This window comes from Hemitrygon akajei, chromosome 7, assembly GCF_048418815.1.
Source record: "Hemitrygon akajei chromosome 7, sHemAka1.3, whole genome shotgun sequence".
Classification (NCBI taxonomy): domain Eukaryota; kingdom Metazoa; phylum Chordata; class Chondrichthyes; order Myliobatiformes; family Dasyatidae; genus Hemitrygon; species Hemitrygon akajei.
The window spans coordinates 81663532-81682984 of NC_133130.1; the positions used below are offsets into that span (position 1 = coordinate 81663532).

Below are 19453 nucleotides of genomic sequence, written 5' to 3' on the forward strand. Positions count from 1 at the left end.
CATATTAGTTTTCAGTAACTTGTACACAAAGTTCAAAGTCAATTTATTATTGTGACAGAACAGGTTGGAAATGTTAATTCTCCCACTAACCTTGCCCCTTTGCCTCCTCGTTCTGTCCCTGGTCTAGTTTCCTCACTAGTTCACACACTTTGCCCTTCCGTTCTGCAGTTCCTTAGAGTTCACCACTTACACACCCCAACATTAAAACAATCGCTAGCTTGGCTAATCAAAACAATCCCTTCAGTTAATATGTTCTGCTGGCTTATAATTCAAAAAAATAAAGATTCTAGACACAGGCATTCGAAAATGTTTCATTTATTTTCCCTCACACTGTTACATCAGTTTGTAGACAGCAGAAAGTCCTCAAAAGACCCGAGAATCAGTTTGGGACATCCTAAAATAATGCCTGGGTTAGTGGGAGCAGGCACACTACACTCTACGCAGGCAGATTTAAACCCTCAGTCTGGCTTTGCTGAGGTGTGGAGGTTGGATGTGACAGTTATATTGGAAAGTTAATGACAGAGTATGTCATGGAGAAAGCCTCTGTATATTTGTAAGTTTTTGTACACTTTGTTTTCATTTGTCTATTTGTAAATACTTTTTTTCTTCACAACTTTTGCTTTTTTTTTGCACCTGGCACTAAATAAAACCCCTTTGCACTAATGTGCTGTTGTGGCTTACCATCTGTTTTTTTTTCAACTGGTGACCCTTGTTTGGCGCTCTTACCCGCACCGCATAGCGAGGTGTGACAATGATCAAAGTACACATATGTCATCATATGCAACCTTGAGATTCATTTCTTGTGGACAAACTCAGTAAGTGCAAAGAACACGATATAATCAATGGAAGACTGCACCCAATAGGATGAAAAAACAACCAACATGCAAAAGACAACAAATTGCAAATACAAAAAAAAATAATTATTAGTAGTATTAATTATTATTGTTATTATCAATAATAATAAATAACCAATAAATATCGAGGACAGGAGACATAGAGACCTAGAAAGTGAGTCTCTAGGTGTGGGAACAGTTCCGTGATGGAGCAAGTGAAGTTATATACCCTCTGGTTCAAGAACCTGATGGTTGAGGGGAATAACTGTTCCTGAATCTGGTGGTGTGTGTCCTGAGGCTCTTGTACCACGTTCCTTATAGCAGCAGCAAGAAGAGTACATGACCTGGGTGGTGGGAGTCCTTGATAATGGATACTGATTTCCAGCGACAGCACTCAGTGAAGATGTGCTCAATGGAGGGGAGGGCTTTACTGCATATGGACTGGGCCACATTCACTATATTTTGTAGGATTTTCTGTTCAAGGCCATTGGTGTTTCCATACCAGGCTCTGATGCAACCAGTTAATATATTCTCCACCACACATCTATAGAAGTTTGTCAAAGTTTTAGATATCAATCTTCACAAACTTCTAAGGATGTAGAGGCGTAGCCATGATTTCTTCATAATGACATTTAGGTACTAGACCCTGGACAGATTCTCTGAAATGATAATACTGTTTCATGGACCTCTGGTTTCTATCTCCTGAAGTTAATAATCAGACCATTAGACATAGGAGCAGAATTAGGCCATTTGGCTCATTGAGTCTGCTCCTCCATTCAATCATGGCTGGTCCTTCTGTTCTCTTCCTCAGCCCCATTCACTGGCCTTCTTCCCTTTACCTTTGATGTCGTGGTCAATCAAAAACCTATCAATCTCTGCCTTAAATACACTCAATGACCTGGCCTCCACAGCTGCACGTGGTAACAAATTCACCACCCTCTGGCTAAAGAAATTTCTCCGCATCTCTGTTTTAAATTTAAATATCCTGAGGCTGTGCCCTCTTGTCCTAGACTCCCCCATCTTGGGAAACAGCCTTTCCACATCTGCTCTATTTACCCTTTCAACATTAGAAAGATTTTAATGAGATCCCCCTTCATCCTTCTAAATTCCAGCCAGTACAGCCCAGAGCCATCAAACGTTCTTTATATGATAACCCTTTCACTCCTGGAATCATCTTTGTGAACTTCCTCTGAACCCTCTCCAATGCCAGCACATCCTTTCTTAGATAAGGAGCCCAAAACTGTTCACAATACTCACGGTGAGGCCTTACCAGTGCCTTATAAATATTCAGCATCACATCTCTGATCTTATGTTCTAGATCTCTTGAAATGAATGCAAACACTGCATTTGTCTTCACTGCTCTTGCTGACCTTGTGTGAGAGGTTGTTGTTGTGGTACACTCCGCCAGATTTTCGGTCTCTCTCCTTTAAACTACTTTGTCACCACCTTTGATTCGGCCAACAATATTCATGCCATCAGCAAACTTAAATATGACATTGGAGCAGTGCTTAGCCTCACAGTCATAAATGTAAAGCATAATGACACATAAATATCATTAAACAACAACAACATCCAAATTCTGATCTACTTTGTGCAACAAAATAGATAATTTCATATTTTTCCATACTATGGCCATATTCTTGCCTATTCAATCAGACTGTCTACATCCCATTGAAACCTCCTCTCTCATCACAATCCACCTAGTTTTTTGTATCTAACTTGCAAAAATGTTGTTTTCTCCTCTCAATGAAACTACTTATATAGACAGTGTATGGACGAGGCACAAGCACCAGTGCCTGTAGTACCCCACTTGGCAATCTGAGAAAGATCTGACTGTGTTTTGTCCCATAGCCAATTCCCTCAGTCTGTGTCAATATTATGCCCACAGTCCTTGTGCTCTAAGCTTATTGACCAACCTCCTACGCAGGACCTCATTGAAAGTGATCTGAAAACCTAACCCTTGATGTGTGGCCTCACTAAAGGCCTTTGGCAAATACCAACAATTCAGTGCTCCACTGCTAGAATTTCCCAGCTGGTCCTGGCCCAGATGAGTTCGCAGTGAGATACACAACATGGAAGCAGTCCTTTGACAAACTGATTCTGTGCCAACTATCATCAACCCAGTTTATTCTCCCACATATCAAAGGCACGTTACAGTCAGCCTACCAACCCACACATGTGGGAGGAAAGAGGAGCAGCTGGGGGGGAACCCGTGCAGTCACAGGGAGGAAATTCAAATCCCATGCAGACAGCTCCAGAGGTCAGGACTGAACCCCGGTCATGGGAGATCTGAGACAGTAACGTAACAGGTTTGTTATTGTGGTTTCATACTGACATATTTGTATGCATTTAATTTCTACATTAAATGTAATCTTCAATTCTGTTTGAAATCTGAAAGACAAATTACAAACTCCCCACCTGGATAGTGTTTTGGTGAATTGCATAAACCCCTTATGAGTCATGTTGGAAATTTGTGTTTCATTGAAATAACTAGTCTACAGCCAGGCAAGAGTAGATCATGAGTAATAGTTATTGAATCATAAAGTGTATTTGCTCAATACCATAGATAGTGCAAAAGATAACCAATGTGCCTTTGTTAAAAATATGGTTACTTTAGATAATAGTCTTACATTTTAATACAATGAACTATATTATTCCCCATTTATTAATCAGAGTTAAATTTTAAATGTCAATCTTTCATTTTGTCCCATTGAACACTTCTTATGAGATTGCTAAATAAACATAGTAAGACAGGATTGTGGATCCTGTCACTGGGTATACTTAATAGCCGATTAACTCGGAATTCTGCTCACTGATAACTGATCAGTGAATTACTGATAACATCCCAAGTCCAGAAAAGGGAAAAGAAACTCCATGGATAATTGTTCTCTCTTTTGCACCAAAAATTTCAAACTTTCCATCATTGACTGTAAAATCTAATTTTAATCAAAGCGTGATCAACTATCTGTATATGAAGTACTGTCAAAATTAAACAGCGGATTTGATTGTTGGTTGGTAATTAAGAACAGTCCTACCTTGAATGCCAGACCCTGCATGACATGATTTCAGCAGCTGTTTGTACAAAAATAATAGTGATTACAAATCAAAAATGTATACAAAATGAAATGCCAGTGTTCATTAACATGTTTTTAAAATGCACTCTATATTTGAACTTCAATGGTAAAAATAATAATGTTAATATGAAACTTTAGTTTATAAACATTCTGGCTAAACATTCACTGGTGGAGTAACAAATAAGTCATAAAGATGATGGTTAATCTATTTTATAAGGCGCTATGAATGATGAACAGACAATAAAAAAATTATACAGGTGAAGGCTAAGAAGGGATGTTACCATCTGTGTGTTGCCACAATCAACTAAAACTCACAGATGAATTGTGCTGAGAATTAAGCTACATGTCTCTATACAAAAGTAAATTTGCAGTTTGAGGACAGAGATGAGTTCCTACCACCAATCTGATGAGAAATAAAAATATTACACTTCCGAAGCATTTTTAGAAGAAAATGTTTGAAACATTGATGGAGGTAAATAGATTTGAGAAGTTTTGCATGATACAATAAACATCAATTAATTTTGGATTTTCTGTGTATGTTATAACAGCACAAGACAAGCGGAATTCTAATAATAAATCAACTTTTAATGACTGTAACATTTGAAAATGTCTAATCTGCAATGTTTCTTTAATTGTGCCTCCGCACCTCCAGTGAGAATTGGTGGGCTGATCAATACATGACTGCTAACTGTTCGCTGGGAATGAGGTGTCAGGACAGAACATAGTAATCTGATGAATTTGCTGTATTGTTAGACATTCACTTGCATTTGTTTTACAGTCCATCGTGGTAAATGAGCTCAGCAGAAAATTCAGGCAGCGTGAACATAATACAGGGGATTAAAATTCATCCTGTTGATCGCACTAAATGCTTTGCAGAATAGTAATGGTGTTTTGCACTCTCCCTCAGAAATTCTTTCCATGACACCAGGAACTGTGCACGAAGTGCTGACAGACTATAAATGCTACTGAACTATAGAGGAGTTATGTATTGGTTCAATGTGGGCATGGGTTCATATTGCCTTGGTCTTTGCTTCTGATTATATTTTTGAGGGACCCCCTGATGTCAAGATAGTGCTCTCTCTCTCTCTCCATTCAAGGCTGTGATTTCATGTGGGCCTGAAGTTCAATAGACAACTTGGAATTCCAATGCCCAACCATCCTTAGTCTGCACATGTGCCTTCCTGCTAGTAATGATAAATAACTGAGACCTTTCTGGATGATCCCTCATTCCGCTCTTATACTTCCACAGCTTTCCTGCTTCTTCCACTCCGGGAAACTACAGTCATCTGCCAGCTTAGTTTAGACTGGAGATTGAACTTGGTATATGTCTGTGCAGTACAACACAACTAACGATGCACAACTAATAATTATGGGGCAGATTTAATAATAGATTGTGTCAATTTGAAATTTTACTAAAAAAAACTGGAATATGCCTAACTTATATAAATATCCTTTTTCATAAAAAAAATTCCTGCATCAGTAACTGCAAGAAAAATTATGAGATTGTAGCGATGTGCTACACACAGCCCTGAAATAACGACACGCAGTCGGTAAGTCATTTCGTGACTAGTTTATTCAAACTTCGCGGCACTGGCATTTAAATCCCTAGCGCCCGCCCTCTCCGGGCGGAAATGACGTCAGAAGTGCATTACCTAAGTCTCCCCCTGCGCACTGGCTATTGGTGAGCAGGTTCGCCTGCGCAGAAAGTGGGTCGCCACATAACCCCCCACCCCAGAGCCGGCGATACAACCCCCAATGTCCACAGTCTGGATCAGCCTCTGTTTGGGAGGTCTGCCTCTGCGCCGCGGTGCCTGAACCTCGACCGGCTGCGCCAAGTCCACATGTGCTGGTTTGATTCGGTCCACCGTGAAAACCTCCTCTTTCCCCCCAATGTCCAGAACATACGTGGACCCGTTGTTGTTGATCACCTTGAATGGCCCCTCGTACGGCCGCTGTAGCGGTGCCTGGTGTCCGCCTCTTCGTACAAACACAAACTTACAGTTCTGCAGGTCTTTGGGTACATGGGTCAGGGTCCGTCCGCGCTGTGAAGTTGGTACGGGGGCCAGGTTGCCGAGCCTTTCGCATAGCCTGTCCAGCACTGCTGTGGGTTCTTCCTCTTGCCCCCTTGGAGCTGGTATGAACTCTCCCGGGACGGCCAGGGGCACGCCGTACACCAACTCGGCCGACGAGGTGTGCAGATCCTCTTTGGGCGCCGTGTGGATTCCGAGCAGGACCCAGGGAAGCTCGTCCACCCAGTTAGGCCCTTTGAGGCGGGCCATGAGAGCCGACTTCAAGTGACGGTGGAAGAGTTCCACCAGTCCGTTTGACTGTGGGTGGTAGGCAGTAGTGTGGTGCAGCTGTGTCCCCAAAAGGCTGGCCACAGCCGACCACAGGCTGGAGGTGAACTGGGCGCCTCTGTTGGAGATAATGTGGGCCGGTACCCCAAAGCGGGATACCCAGGTTGCAATCAGTGCTCGGGCGCAGGAATCGGCAGATGTGTCGGTGAGCGGGACCGCCTCTGGCCACCTCGTGAACCGGTCTACCATAGTTAGGAGGTACCGCGCTCCTCGGGACACTGGTAGGGGGCCCACGATATCCACATGAATGTGGTCGAACCTCTGGTGGGTGGGTTCAAACTGCTGTGGCGGGGCTTTAGTGTGCCACTGTACCTTGGCTGTTTGGCACTGCGCGCACGTTCTGGCCCATTCACTGACCTGCTTGTGAAGTCCGTGCCACGCGAACTTGCTGGAGACCAGCCGGACGGTTGTCCTGATAGATGGGTGCATCAAACCGTGTATGGAGTTGAAAACTCATCGCCTCCAGGCTGCCGGGACGATGGGGCGAGGTTGGCCAGTAGCCACGTCACACAGGAGGGTCCTATCACCTGGGCCTATGAGAAAGTCCTGCAGCTGCAAACCCGAGACTGTGGTCCTGTAGCTGGGCACCTCGTCGTCTGCCTGCTGCGCCTCCGCCAGTGCTGCATAGTCCACCCCCAGGGACAGGGCCTGGATAGCTGGTCTGGAGAGTGTCCCCGCCACGACGTTGTCCTTTCCCGAGACATGCTGGATGTCCGTCGTGTACTCGGAGACGTAGGACAGATGTCGCTGTTGGCGAGCCGACCAGGGATCAGACACCTTCGTGAACGCGAAGGTCAACGGTTTGTGGTCTGTGAACGCGGCCTTCTAAGAAGTACCTGAAATGCCGGATTGTCAGATACAGTGCCAACAGCTCCCGGTCGAAAGCACTGTACTTGAGTTCGGGTGGTCGTAGGTGCCTGCTGAAAGAACGCCAGGGGTTGCCAGCGCCCCTCGATGAGCTGCTCCAGCACCCCATCGACTGCTGTGTGGGATGCGTCCACCATGAGGGTGGTCGGAATGTCCGTTCTGGGGTGCACCAGCATCACGGCATCTGCCAAGGCTTCCTTGCCTTTAATGAAAGCAGCCGCGGCCTCCTCGTCCCAAGTAATGTGCTTGCCTTTACCCGACATCAGGGTGTACAAAGGGTGCATGATACGGGCTGCTGAGGGGAGGAAACGGTGGTAGAAGTTCACCATACTAACGAACTCCTGCAGGCCTTTGACCGTGTTGGGCCGGGCAAAGTGGCGGATCGCGTCTACCTTGGCGGGCAGAGGTGTTGCCCCGTCTTTGGTAATCCCGTGGCCCAGGAAGTCAATGTTATCGAGACCCAACTGCCATTTGGCCGGGTTGATCGTGAGGCTGAAATCACTCAGGCGGGAGTAGAGCTGGCGGAGGTGGGACAGATGCTCCTGACGACAACTGCTGGCTATAAGGATGTCATCCAAGTAGATGAACGCAAAGTCCAGGTCACGTCCCACCGCGTCCATTAGCTGCTGGAACGTCTGTGCGGCATTCTTCAGGCCGAATGACATTCAGAAGAACTCGAACAGGCCGAACGGGGTGATGAGTGCCGTTTTGGGGATGTCTTCAGGGTGCACTGGGATTTGATGGTATCCCTGGACGAGGTCTACTTTGGAAAAGATTCTTGCCCCGTGCAGGTTTGCTGCAAAATCCTGTATGTGCGGCACGGGGTATCGGTCTGGAGTGGTAGCCTCGTTCAGTCTGCGGTAGTCGCTGCATGGTCTCCAACCCCCAGCTGCTTTGGGCACCATGTGCAGGGGGGAGGCCCATGGGCTGTCGGACCTCCGTACGATCCCAAATTCCTCCATCCGCTTGAATTCCTCCTTCGCCAGGCGGAGCTTTTCCGGGGGGAGCCTTCGTGCGCGGGCGTGGAGGGGTGGTCCCTGGGTCGGAATGTGGTGCTGTACCCCGTGTCTGGGCATGGCTGCCGTGAACTGCGGTGCCAGAATCGATGGAAAGTCCGCCAGGATTCTGGTGAATTAGTTGTCCGACAGCGTGACAGAGTCCAGGTGTGGGGCCGGCAACTTGGCTTCACCCAGGGAGAACGTCTGGAAAATCTCGGCATGTACCAGTCTTTTCCCTTGCAAGTCGACCAGCAGGCTGAGAGATCGCAAGAAGTCCGCCCCCAGGAGTGGTCGGGCCACCGTGGCCAGTGTGAAGTCCCACGTGAACCAGCTGGTGCCGAACTGCAGCTGCACTGTGCGGGTGCCGTAGGTCCGTATCGTGCTGCCGTTTGCAGCCCTCAGGGTGGGTCCTGGCTTCCTGTTGCAGGTGTCGTACCCCATCGGGGGCAAGACGCTGATCTCCGCTCCGGTGTCGACCAAGAAGCGGCGTCCTGACTGTTTGTCCCAGACGTACGAGAGGCTGTCCTGGTGGCCAGCCGCCATAGTCATTAGCGGCAGCTGGCCCTGGCCCTTGCAGGGCAAGTGACAACGGCGGGCTTTTGTGCCCCACCGCTGGTGGTAGAAACACCACTGTTCACTGGCCTCCTCACTCCTGCCTCTGTGTTGTGTGCGGCCCCCCTGCCGGGCCTGGTCTGGTCCGCTGTTGGGCGCATGGCCTGGTAATCTGACCGACAGACGCCACGCTCTCCCTCTTGGCTTTCCACAGCACGTCTGCCCGGGCTGCCACCTTCCGGGGGTTGCTGAAATCTGCGTTGGCCAGCAGCAGATGTATGTCCTCGGGCAGTTGCTCTAGGAACGCTTGCTCGAACATGAGGCAGGGGTGTGTCTGTCAGCCAGGGACAGCATCTCGTTCATCAATGCTGATGGCAGTCTGTCTCCCAAACCGTCCAGGTGAAGCAGGCGGGCACCCCGCTCACGCCGTGAGAGGCCAAAGGTCCCAATGAGCAGCGCTTTGAATGCTTCATATTTGCCTTCTTCCGGGGACGACTGTATGAAATCCTCAACCTGGGCGGCCGTCTCCTGGTCAAGGGCGCTCACCACATGGTAGTAACGCGTGGAATCAGAGGATATCTGCCAAATCTGGAACTGGGCTTCTGCTTGGCTAAACCACACGCGTGGTCGCAGCGTCCAGAAAGTCGGCAGTTTTAGCGAAACTGCGTGAACAGATGAAGAGTCGGTCATCTTTGGTCCAAATCCCGTTTGGACCGTCGGGGTCACCAATGTAGCGATGTGCTACACACAGCGCTGAAATAACGACACACAGTCAGTAAGTTGTTTCGAGACTAGTTTATTCAAACTTCACGGCGCTGGCATTTAAATCCCTAGCGCCCGCCCTCTCCGGGCGGAAATGACGTCAGAGGTGTATTACCAAAGTCTCCCCCCGCACGCTGGCTATTTGTGAGCCAGTTCGCCTGCGCAGAAAGTGGGTCGCCACAAGATAATTTTCCTTTTTTCAGTGACCAGACTGTAATCTGACAGATTAAACTGTCAAAACATTTCAGAATCCTTTAGGAAATCTAGTTTCTTTTAAATCAGCTTGATCAACAATAGGTCACAATTTCCCCTCAGCCATATTATTGTCCAGGCAAAGAGGAAAATGTACTTCCTTAAGTTTCCTTGGGGCAGCACTGTGAAAAACTTCCAAAGCCTAGAGAAGTATAGAAGGTACAAGACTGAAACTAAATGACAAATCAAGAAGTTAACTAGGATGCATGAACAAGAATTTTCAGGTAAAAATAAAAGGAAACCTTAAGATATATTGTAAGTATAAGAAAGGAAAAAGAAAATAAAAGATAATTTTTAATTCAGGCAAAAATGGTAGTTCCCTATAAAGGCAGAAGAAATGTGTATTTCCAAATTAATTCTTTGTGCCAATCTTCTAAGATGCAGACATTGAGATTAACTATTTAAATCATTTAAATGATACACAGAGAAGGTGAGCACATTAAGGGATTTTGATTCTATAACTGTAAATAAACGTATAGTCATGAATAAGATGTATCCCTAGATATTAAAAGATACTGGGAGGAAACAACAGAGGATATGACTATCAATTTTGATTAGATTATAGCTGAAGATATGAAGCTGCAGAAATGTAAGATTGGTAAATGTTGTATTAATTGTTTAAAATATGAAAAATTGATAGACCCATTTGGCTGACCTTCCATGACTGGTGGCAAAATTATTGGAGCAAACATGAGAGCCAGCAGTAAAACATCAATTAGAGAAGTTAATCAATAATGGGTTAGCTGAAGGAAAGTTATGGCCTGACTATGGTGAATGAACTTTTTAAGCACACAATTAAGAGAGATTGTATTGGGCTTGATGAGGTTTTTTATGGATTCTGCCAAGTGTTCGACAAAATTACACATGGAAGATGGATCAAGAAAGTAAATTACACTGAGATGCAAGGGAAAATGGCAAGTTGCATTAGAAATTGGGTCAATGGAAGGAAACAATAATAGTCATAGGAGTTTCAGTGACTAGACAGCCACGTGTATTACTAGGCCCTTTACTACCTTGGCATATTTTAATGACAGATTTAATTCTAGGGATAATTATTAAGAAAATTGCCAAAGATATCTGGATTGGCAGTGAGTTAAGTCAAGACAAAAGTTCCAGGCTGCGGAATGACGTTGGCAGGACAGAAAAATAGCAAATAGAATTCATTTCAGAGATTCGTTAAGTAATGCACTAGGAGAGGGCAAACAAGATAATAGCAGAATTGTAAAAGAATACAGGAATTTTGTGCAAAGATTTCCAAATGTAATTGGTTGGCAATTTTGGTTAGAAGGCATAAGGTTTGAAGAGCTATCAACCTAGAAGGCCACAGACTGAGCTAAGGAGTGGAAGTAACTGAAAAACATTTTTGCTTACGTAGATATGATGTGCCTAATGGCCACCATAAATTTCCATGAAGCTCTACTCATGATTTCATGCATAATTCTACAGTGGCTTTCTACTATATTCAACTAGTTGGAAGTAATTGCGGCTGAGATGATAAATGCCCATGAGAATTACCAGAAGCCTTATACTGGTAATTCTTACGTGCACCTCATTACAAATGTATTAACATTTTTTCTCCAAATGCAAAACTATGAAATTGCATCATGAAATATTAAGAGGGACACACACATGAAATATTAAAACAATCTTGAAATGTTTGCCTGAAAATTAAATTTTTAAGATATCTTCCCTATTTATAAATTTATTCAAATTCTTTAATGACCTGTGACAAATATCATATTTTCAAGTTGAAGGCAAAATATGCACTGTTCCATTGAGTTCATAGCTGCAGTATACCCTTACAAGGAGTAATACCTTTCTTCTGTTCAATACTTCTTTTTAATATTAAAGCTTGACGGCTTTCAAAAGTGAACAAAATGTTCAAATGCTAATTATAAAGATTACAATAACATTGAGGAAATACCATTCTTCAGCAGCTTCGTACGCAAGAGACTTAGTCTTTTAAAGAAGTGCACTTGAATTTAATACCACATTACCATTAAGTGATAACTTGCATTGATTCTCTATACAATGTTCAGGAAAAAGATTACACTCAGTAATTCACACTGTGCTTTCTACTTGAATCCTTTTGTTTTGATTCATCAACGAACAAAGGTGTCACATGTCCCAGCGCCAAGGTTCTTTAATGAGACAGTAATTAAATTACAATCTTGTTTTTTTGTGTTGTTCATCCTTTGTGTTTTTGACAGAAGAAAGAGAAACAAGACTCGCAGAATAAATAACTCTTTGTGTAACAATCTACTTAACTACTTGCTAGCCCTAATGGTTTGGCATGCACATTATTTTCATGAGTGAATACCTTTGCATCAGTTTCTGAGAACTGGTGAATATGAATATCACATCAATAATCACAATAGCACGCAGAAAAGTACGGAATGTTGGTTAGGGAAGATGGTCCTTTTTTGTTTTCCTTATTGTAACACAGTCTAATTTTACATACATTTAACATTTAGTACCTCTACCTGATCATTTTGTTTCTCCAAGCCTTCCAGTTGTTCAAGCTGAGCTTTTCTCAATTGCTCCATTTCCTTGGTTTGCTTCATTGCAAGCTGAAAAGATGAAAATGCTGCCGTTTTATTGAACATAAGACATTATTGGCTGTAGATTATATTTTGCTGACGCACATAAATGAATAACACCTATCTAAAGTCTATTGCTAAGACCTTGCATCAGACCTCTTGAATTGGTTTTGTTATTGAGAATGCTCCAGCAATATTAAGTAGAGGAAACTGCTTTATATTCATGGTAACATCAGTGAGCAGAAAAATACCAGCAACTGGTAGTTGTTTTAAATATATAAAATTTACCAGCACTTGTTTCTGAAATGGTTAAATAGACAGCATTGTTAAACAAGAATGATTTATGAACAGATTAACTTCTGTTTATTGGAATACTTAATACACTGAAAACATCTCAATTTTTTCCCTACTGCGGTCACTTTGCTGAACAGTTAACTGCCTGTTAACTGTCGGCTAACTATTACTTGGATTGCACTACCTGTATGTATAATCTATATTTTCATTTATATTTATCATTATTATTGTTATGAGCAGAGAGACAACATCTGCCGGAAGTAAATTCCCTGTATGTGCATAGGTACTTGGCGATTAAAGTCTGATTCTGATTCTGATTATGACTGTGCTAAAGAATGAAGATTAAATCTGATTAAAACAATTTCAAGGCATTTGATGGATAGATAGAGAGCAGTTTCCTTTTTAGTTAGACTGTTAGCTGAGTGCCAGACAGACGTACCATGAAGAACAATGGATATTCCATCTCCCTTATAACTGCTCCAAGCATTCATTCCCAATTCAGAAAGAATTTACGAATGCTTAATTCAACCTTGTATATCATAATCAAAATTCACAATGTCATCACTTCTACCATGGAGAAACCAAGGACTGGGAAATTACCTTTCTTCTGTAATGAGTACAACACTGAGTTTCTCATCAATACCCTAATATAACCCCTGCTACTTTAACAATTCTAATTTGTTTAATTTTGATTTTCTGATAAAACTCTTCCTTAAATTTAACTACTGTTCTTTCAGTGCCATTAATATAGTAAGCTGTCAAAAAATCTTTCATGAAAATGTAACAGGACATCAACTAAATAATGTGAAATTGTTAAAAAAAAAATGCTAGTTTCTGTAATGGTGCTTAAAAAAACAACTGGATGGTTGTATAAACATATTTGGCTCACGAATCCTCCTTCAGGGAAGAACGTTTGCCATCTTTCCCAAGTCTAGACGCATTAATCTAAGGCACTCCTCAGTTTAGGTGTAGTTATAAATGTACAATAAATTCTAGCATTGCCAGCAACATTCTTGTTCCATAAATGATAAAAGAAACAACTATCTCAAGGAGTGTCTTTAGAGAAGAGGTGGGGAGTCTCATGATAGTATTCCAAGCAGCTGGAACATTGAATGAATGGCTGCAAAGAAGAAAGTAAAAGATATTGATGATAAACAAGGACCAAATTTGGAGGAATATGGAGATGTGAAGGACCAAGGTGAACTTAAAATTTTCTGACCTGGGCTGCAAGCCAGTGTTAGTGAACACAAGGGTGATGGTTGAACAAGGTACATTGTAAGCCAGAAGGTGAACAGCAAGTGAGAGGAATGGAGGATAGAAAATAGTAAGTTGGACATGAGAGGACTAAGACATGAGTCTGGAAATAACAAAGTCATGGAGGAAAGTTTCAAAGAAACACATCTAATTGATCCCGATGGCCCTTCAAACATGACAATGAATTTAGCAACTTAGTCACCTTTCCATCAGTTGGCAGGTACCGAATGATGGGAGCATCAGAAATTAGAGCATTTGTGGGATTGTGGATGGGACAGGGAACACTTAAAGATGGTTATGCTCCTTGGCAAGGGAATTTATTTTAAGTAGTAATACACAAAGGAAGCCATAATGGGAATCTGATCTGATATAGCTAGTTCTATAGCAATACCAAAGAAGAGCCTCATTGCCCTATATCCAGCTACCTTACCTTTCTGACTGCTATCCTTCTGGGCCACGGGAGCCTTCTTCCCCATGTATGATATTCTCTATTTCCGTACCATTCTGCTATGGATCCCAGACTTCTTTGATTTCTCTAAATTACTTTATTTACTCATTTTGGTTTTTATTTATCTTGAACCATTATCACTTCTGTCACTTAATAATCTCTCTACATCCACCTAACTTCAGGCAGTGGTCTACTTTCTCCCTGCATACCATAACTTTACTACCCTGTTTAACAAGCTCATCTGTTACATTTCTAATCATGGTCTACCTGTTTTATTTCATATTGGCGAAATCATCAGAATTTAATTTTACTCTAACCAATGGCCCTGACCTCGTGAAGAACAAAAGAATTGTGTCAAATGTTTGTGGATCAGATGACGTTTCTTGCTGGGGCAAAATGGATGCACAAGTTGTCATTCCAGCAAATGTAAGGTATTGATAAAAATACAAGTAATAAATGAACATAGAAACAGCCCTTAATGTCCTAAATCTGCTTATCTCTGCTTTGAATGAACATGAGTTAGCCTCTACAGCCAATGGTAATAAGTAAATACAATTATACACTGTGGCATACCCGTTTCCTTTCCTCCATGAATTTTTTAGTGTTGCTGCTGTTCAGTTCCCTGACTCTCCTGAAAAGAAAGCATTGAGAACCTTTGAATGGAGTTACGGTGCAGTTTTCAACAGTATCTGCGCTCTATGAAACAGTGCGACTATAGTAAAGAAATGAAAACAATTCATGAATTCTTGTAATTGAAGACTGATAAGTTTTTTTTTCAGATGTGAAGACCTTAACAGAATTTGTTGCTTTGTGAAACATCGGCTCAGAAAAGCCACGATAGTAACAATCAAAATAAACTTTGAGGTGAAATTTAAATCATACGCTCATTCATGGTGACACAGTACCATAATAGGCAGCGTTGCCACCTCGCAATTTCGGGGAGGATTGTTTGATCCCAACCCCTGGTGCTGCATGGTGGGATTTGCAGGTTATTCCTGTGCCTTTGCGAGTTTTCATTTTACTCCCACAATCCAAATATAAGTAATTGTCAAGTTAATTGATTATTTGAATTTATTCTTAATATATATATATATATATAACTGCATTATATTAGAATCAAAATGGAGTAGATGGCCAAAGGGGAGAGAATAGATTACAGGGAAGTAACCAGGGGTTTGGGAATAATGAGGTTGCTCTTATAGTTGGTACAGTCATGTTGTAACAAATGATCTCCTGGTCTCTTTCAATGCAGTAAGAAAATATGTTAAATAACAAAGGTAAATAAATTTAATCTCTGTTTATTCATCAGGAATTTCAGACTCTGCAGCAAAGCATATTCTTCTTTTGAAAAGTCCCCTTGCAATCACCTTCTCATAAAACATGCAAGTATAGAATATTTTGATTATATTTACAACAAAAGATTTACTTGCCTTTCCCTTTCAGCTTTATTTTTGATGCTTTTATCATGGCTTATGGCCTTGCTGTTCTCCATGGAACTCTTGGCTTGACTAGCACGCATTTCCTTGCTGTGCCTTTGTCATAAACAGAGAGGGAGGAAATAAATCAATAGCAAACATTAGTCCTAGTGTGCAGCTAAAACATTCAGGAGACCAAACTCGCAATGATTGATTTCTTTGCAAAACAACTTTACAAATATGATCCATCTAATCACTTGGCATTTTAATTATCCGCTCCCAAATTTGGGACTCTGACACAATTCGAATGAAACTCAGCTGACACTTGAGGAACACTACCTCTATCCCTCACCAAACTATCTCGTTGAGGTACATACCACCAGTCTCAAGGACCTCTTGCATGGACCTCTTCTACGATAAAGATGAACTCTTGATATCTCACTACGGCCTTTTGTACTTCATTTGTCTACCTGCAATGTGGTATGTCATAGAGACTCCTTTCTCAGTGTTTCTTCCCCTCTGTCATTCGATTCCTAATAGGACATTGAACCCATGAATATAACCTCACTTTTATTTTAGCTGCTTTTGCACTATTTTTAATTTAACTATTTAATATGCACACATTATATAAATAACTTACTGTAATTGATTTACCTATCTATATATTTCTCTTATGTTATTGATAATGTATTGTATTGCTGCTGTTAACAAATTTCACATCATATGCCAGTGATATATCTTTGGACTATTTTTACTGTGCCCATGGTCTGTTTTTTTTAATCAATTATGCTATTGTTTGCAGTGTTGTAACTATGTGGTTTTATGCAGGTCTTGTAGCTTTAGTTTTTGGTCTTGTTTTGTCTGGTGGGATTGGAGCTCCTTTCCGGGGAAAGCGCTAAGATGGTAGCACGATATTAATACGCAGCAGCCTCTCCGGACTCTGGATTGGGGGTTTGCCAAACGTTATGTGGATTTTCTGGTGTAGTCTGTTTTGTCATATGCTTTTGTGATATCATTCTGGAGGAACGTTGTCTCATTTTTTAACTGCATTGCATCTGTGGTTTCTAAATGACAATAAACTGAATCTGAATAATAAACTTGATTCTGATTCTATATTCTGCTTTTGGTTTTCTCTCCCTATTGTATGACCTCAATGAAGTTATGTCTCGAATGCTTTTTCTGGTGTCACGCAGACACAGGCTTTTCACTGTATCATGGTACATGTGAGATCAATAAATCAAATACCAATGACATCCTTTCGGTCTCCCTACTAAGTTTAACAACTGAAGCTCCTAACCCAAACCCTAGTTAATGCTGACAAGATGGTTCTGTTATTCTCTGGACCATCCTTTTGTTTCTTTCCTTGCCACACACTTTACTTTAGTATCATTTGTTTTGTTATTTAATCTGCCTTTTGTTCCATACCACAGCGTTTTCCTTTGATATTTCTCTCTCTCCCATACCAATTCTTCACCCCTGTACTTGCTAAATATCTCTATACACAGTACCTGCAACAGTTCCTGGTTCTGACAAACTGAGGTGTTCACCCTATTTGACTTGGCATGGTTGCTGACTGAGCTGCTGATATCTTCCAGCCTTGTCTGCCTAAGTTCATATTTCTAGCATTTACAGCATTTTGCTTTTTTCATCAATGATATGACAGGTAAATGGGATTTGTAAAACTATCATCTGAAACTGTTGAACTCAAGTTGAATTCAGACAGCTGTGACGTGCTCAGTTGAATGATTCAGTATTGTTCCTGGAGGCTAGACTGACCTTCACTGAAGCAATGTAGGAATTCAAAGAGGAATGGATGGGAAAATTAAATTCAAAGGTGACTGGAAGCTTGGAAACAGAATAAAGTGTTTTGCAAATCACCATTATATCCCATCCTGTGTTACAGATAACACAAATGTGAAACATGAACCTTTCAGACATGCTGTTAAACTTGCAGTATATATTTGTACCAGATAAAGCTTAATGTAGACTCATTCACTAAATTCCATTTTTGTATGCAAGGAAACTGAAATAGAAATAATTTTCTCACTTTGTAAAGATATAACAAAACTTTATTCTGCATCATTTCTGTATTTGAAAACTAGGTAAATGTTTGTTATTTCACACAACGTGAGCAAACCAAGTGGCGAGGGGGAGGGGGAGAATTCATGCACGTTCTAAAGGGGAAAATTCAGAATTGTGGCCCAGTAATGGTGAAACAGTGGCAACATGTTTCTAAGTCATGATATAGTGTGATACAGAAACCTAACAAGAAGTGATGGTCCCAAATGCTCAAATAAAATAAACAAAACTGGTATTTGTAACGAGAGGAGCAAAGTGATTAGAAACTATTCAGCATATGATGTTCTGCCTGTGGAAATCTACAGATTTAATATGAATGGCAAAATTTGTCATTCATTTTTTGGGGCTTCATGGATGTCTGTGAAGAGTAAAACATTCAGGTTGTATACTGAATACGTTCTGTGATATAAATTGAACCACTGAAAACATAATGAGTGGCATGTGACTGTCTTCGGTGCTGGGATACCAACTTTATACATTTTTAGTAAAGGACTTGGATGGAAGCACTGAAGATATGATTACTAAATCTTATGATGTCACAAAATTAGGGTGGAAAGCAAATTATCAAGAGGATGTAGCAAGACTACAAAGATAGGCTAAGTGAGTGGGCAAAGATCTGGTAAATGTAGTATAATATGGGGAAATGTTAAGCTGTTTATCTGAAAAATATAAAGAAAGAATGGAGAAATTAAATGTTGAGAAATTACAAAACTCTGAGGCACAAAGAGATCAATACAGAATCCACAAAAAGCCACAGTGCAGATATTCAGAGAAGCGAACAGGACGTAATTGGCTACTGGTAGAGGAATTTAGTAAATAATATGGGGAGGTTATGCTTCAGTTAAATAGGATAGTGCTGAGATCAGAACTGCAGAAACATATTGGTCTTCCAATGCATTTAAAGATAAATGAGAGGGATAGGTATTCTAATAAGTAAAGGCTGTATGTTTGCTGATATCCACTAGAATTGAAAAGAGTGAGAGGTGACTTGATTAAAACATACAAAATCTTGACTGACTGTCCTTCATACAGTGGTTGTGGACTGTATATTTCATCTTATTGGAAAATTCAGAATTCAAGGGCACTGTGCAAAAATAAAGTTGCCCATTTCTTCTAATTAATTTGTTTGCAAAAAGTGCGCGAGGGTGGATATCACAGGAGGTAAGTGTTGTGATAAGCAGGAGAAATAAATTAGTGCAGATCAACTAAAACATTTTTCTGGAAGATTTATTTTGAATAAAAAGGTTATTAAAATGATAGTATTTTCTAGAGATTAGCATTTGTTACAGTTTGATGTTTTTACAGATTTACATTTTAAAATAGGAATCAAATTATTATGTTTACATGGATGTAAATTCTGGTATAGTGTTCTGCATATGACATAGGCGAGTATTATGGGCATGGTTCTAGTCAAAGAAAATAAAGTCTGATATAAACTTATCTGTAATTAAATTGCAACATGAAATATACTAGGTTGGATTTGGTTTGAAATGCCAATGGGGGTGTGCTAAATTGGCAGTCACTGTAAGTGCCACCAAGTATGGGTCTCCTCACTGAACACCAAGGTTCTGATCTTGTTGCCTGCTTTTGATGGGGCTTTGTTGATTTCAGTCTAATGTTGGGACACCGCTTAGAGTTCAGAGAGGAGACATAAGCTTGGGGATTGACCTTCTGAACTAGCACAAGGTTAAACCTGCTGAAGGAACCAAATGTCCATTCATCTCAATG

At 41.4% G+C, this 19453-nt stretch overlaps 1 protein-coding gene across 9 annotated transcripts in view; it reads right to left on the minus strand.

Annotated features, from left to right (window-relative positions):
• plcb4a (phospholipase C, beta 4a) overlaps window positions 1–19453 on the minus strand; it is a 540859-nt gene that overhangs the window by 39197 nt on the left and 482209 nt on the right. For 7 of the 9 annotated variants that reach the window (XM_073051315.1, XM_073051317.1, XM_073051311.1 and 4 more), the window contains 4 exons: window positions 15662–15763; window positions 14805–14862; window positions 12179–12265; window positions 3869–3905 (listed from right to left, as the gene is read on the minus strand). In XM_073051315.1, coding sequence (XP_072907416.1) covers window positions 3869–3905; window positions 12179–12265; window positions 14805–14862; window positions 15662–15763 — 284 coding nt within the window. The remainder of the gene's footprint in view (window positions 1–3868; window positions 3906–12178; window positions 12266–14804; window positions 14863–15661; window positions 15764–19453) is intronic. The other 2 variants (XM_073051319.1, XM_073051318.1) reach the window with 1 other exon arrangement.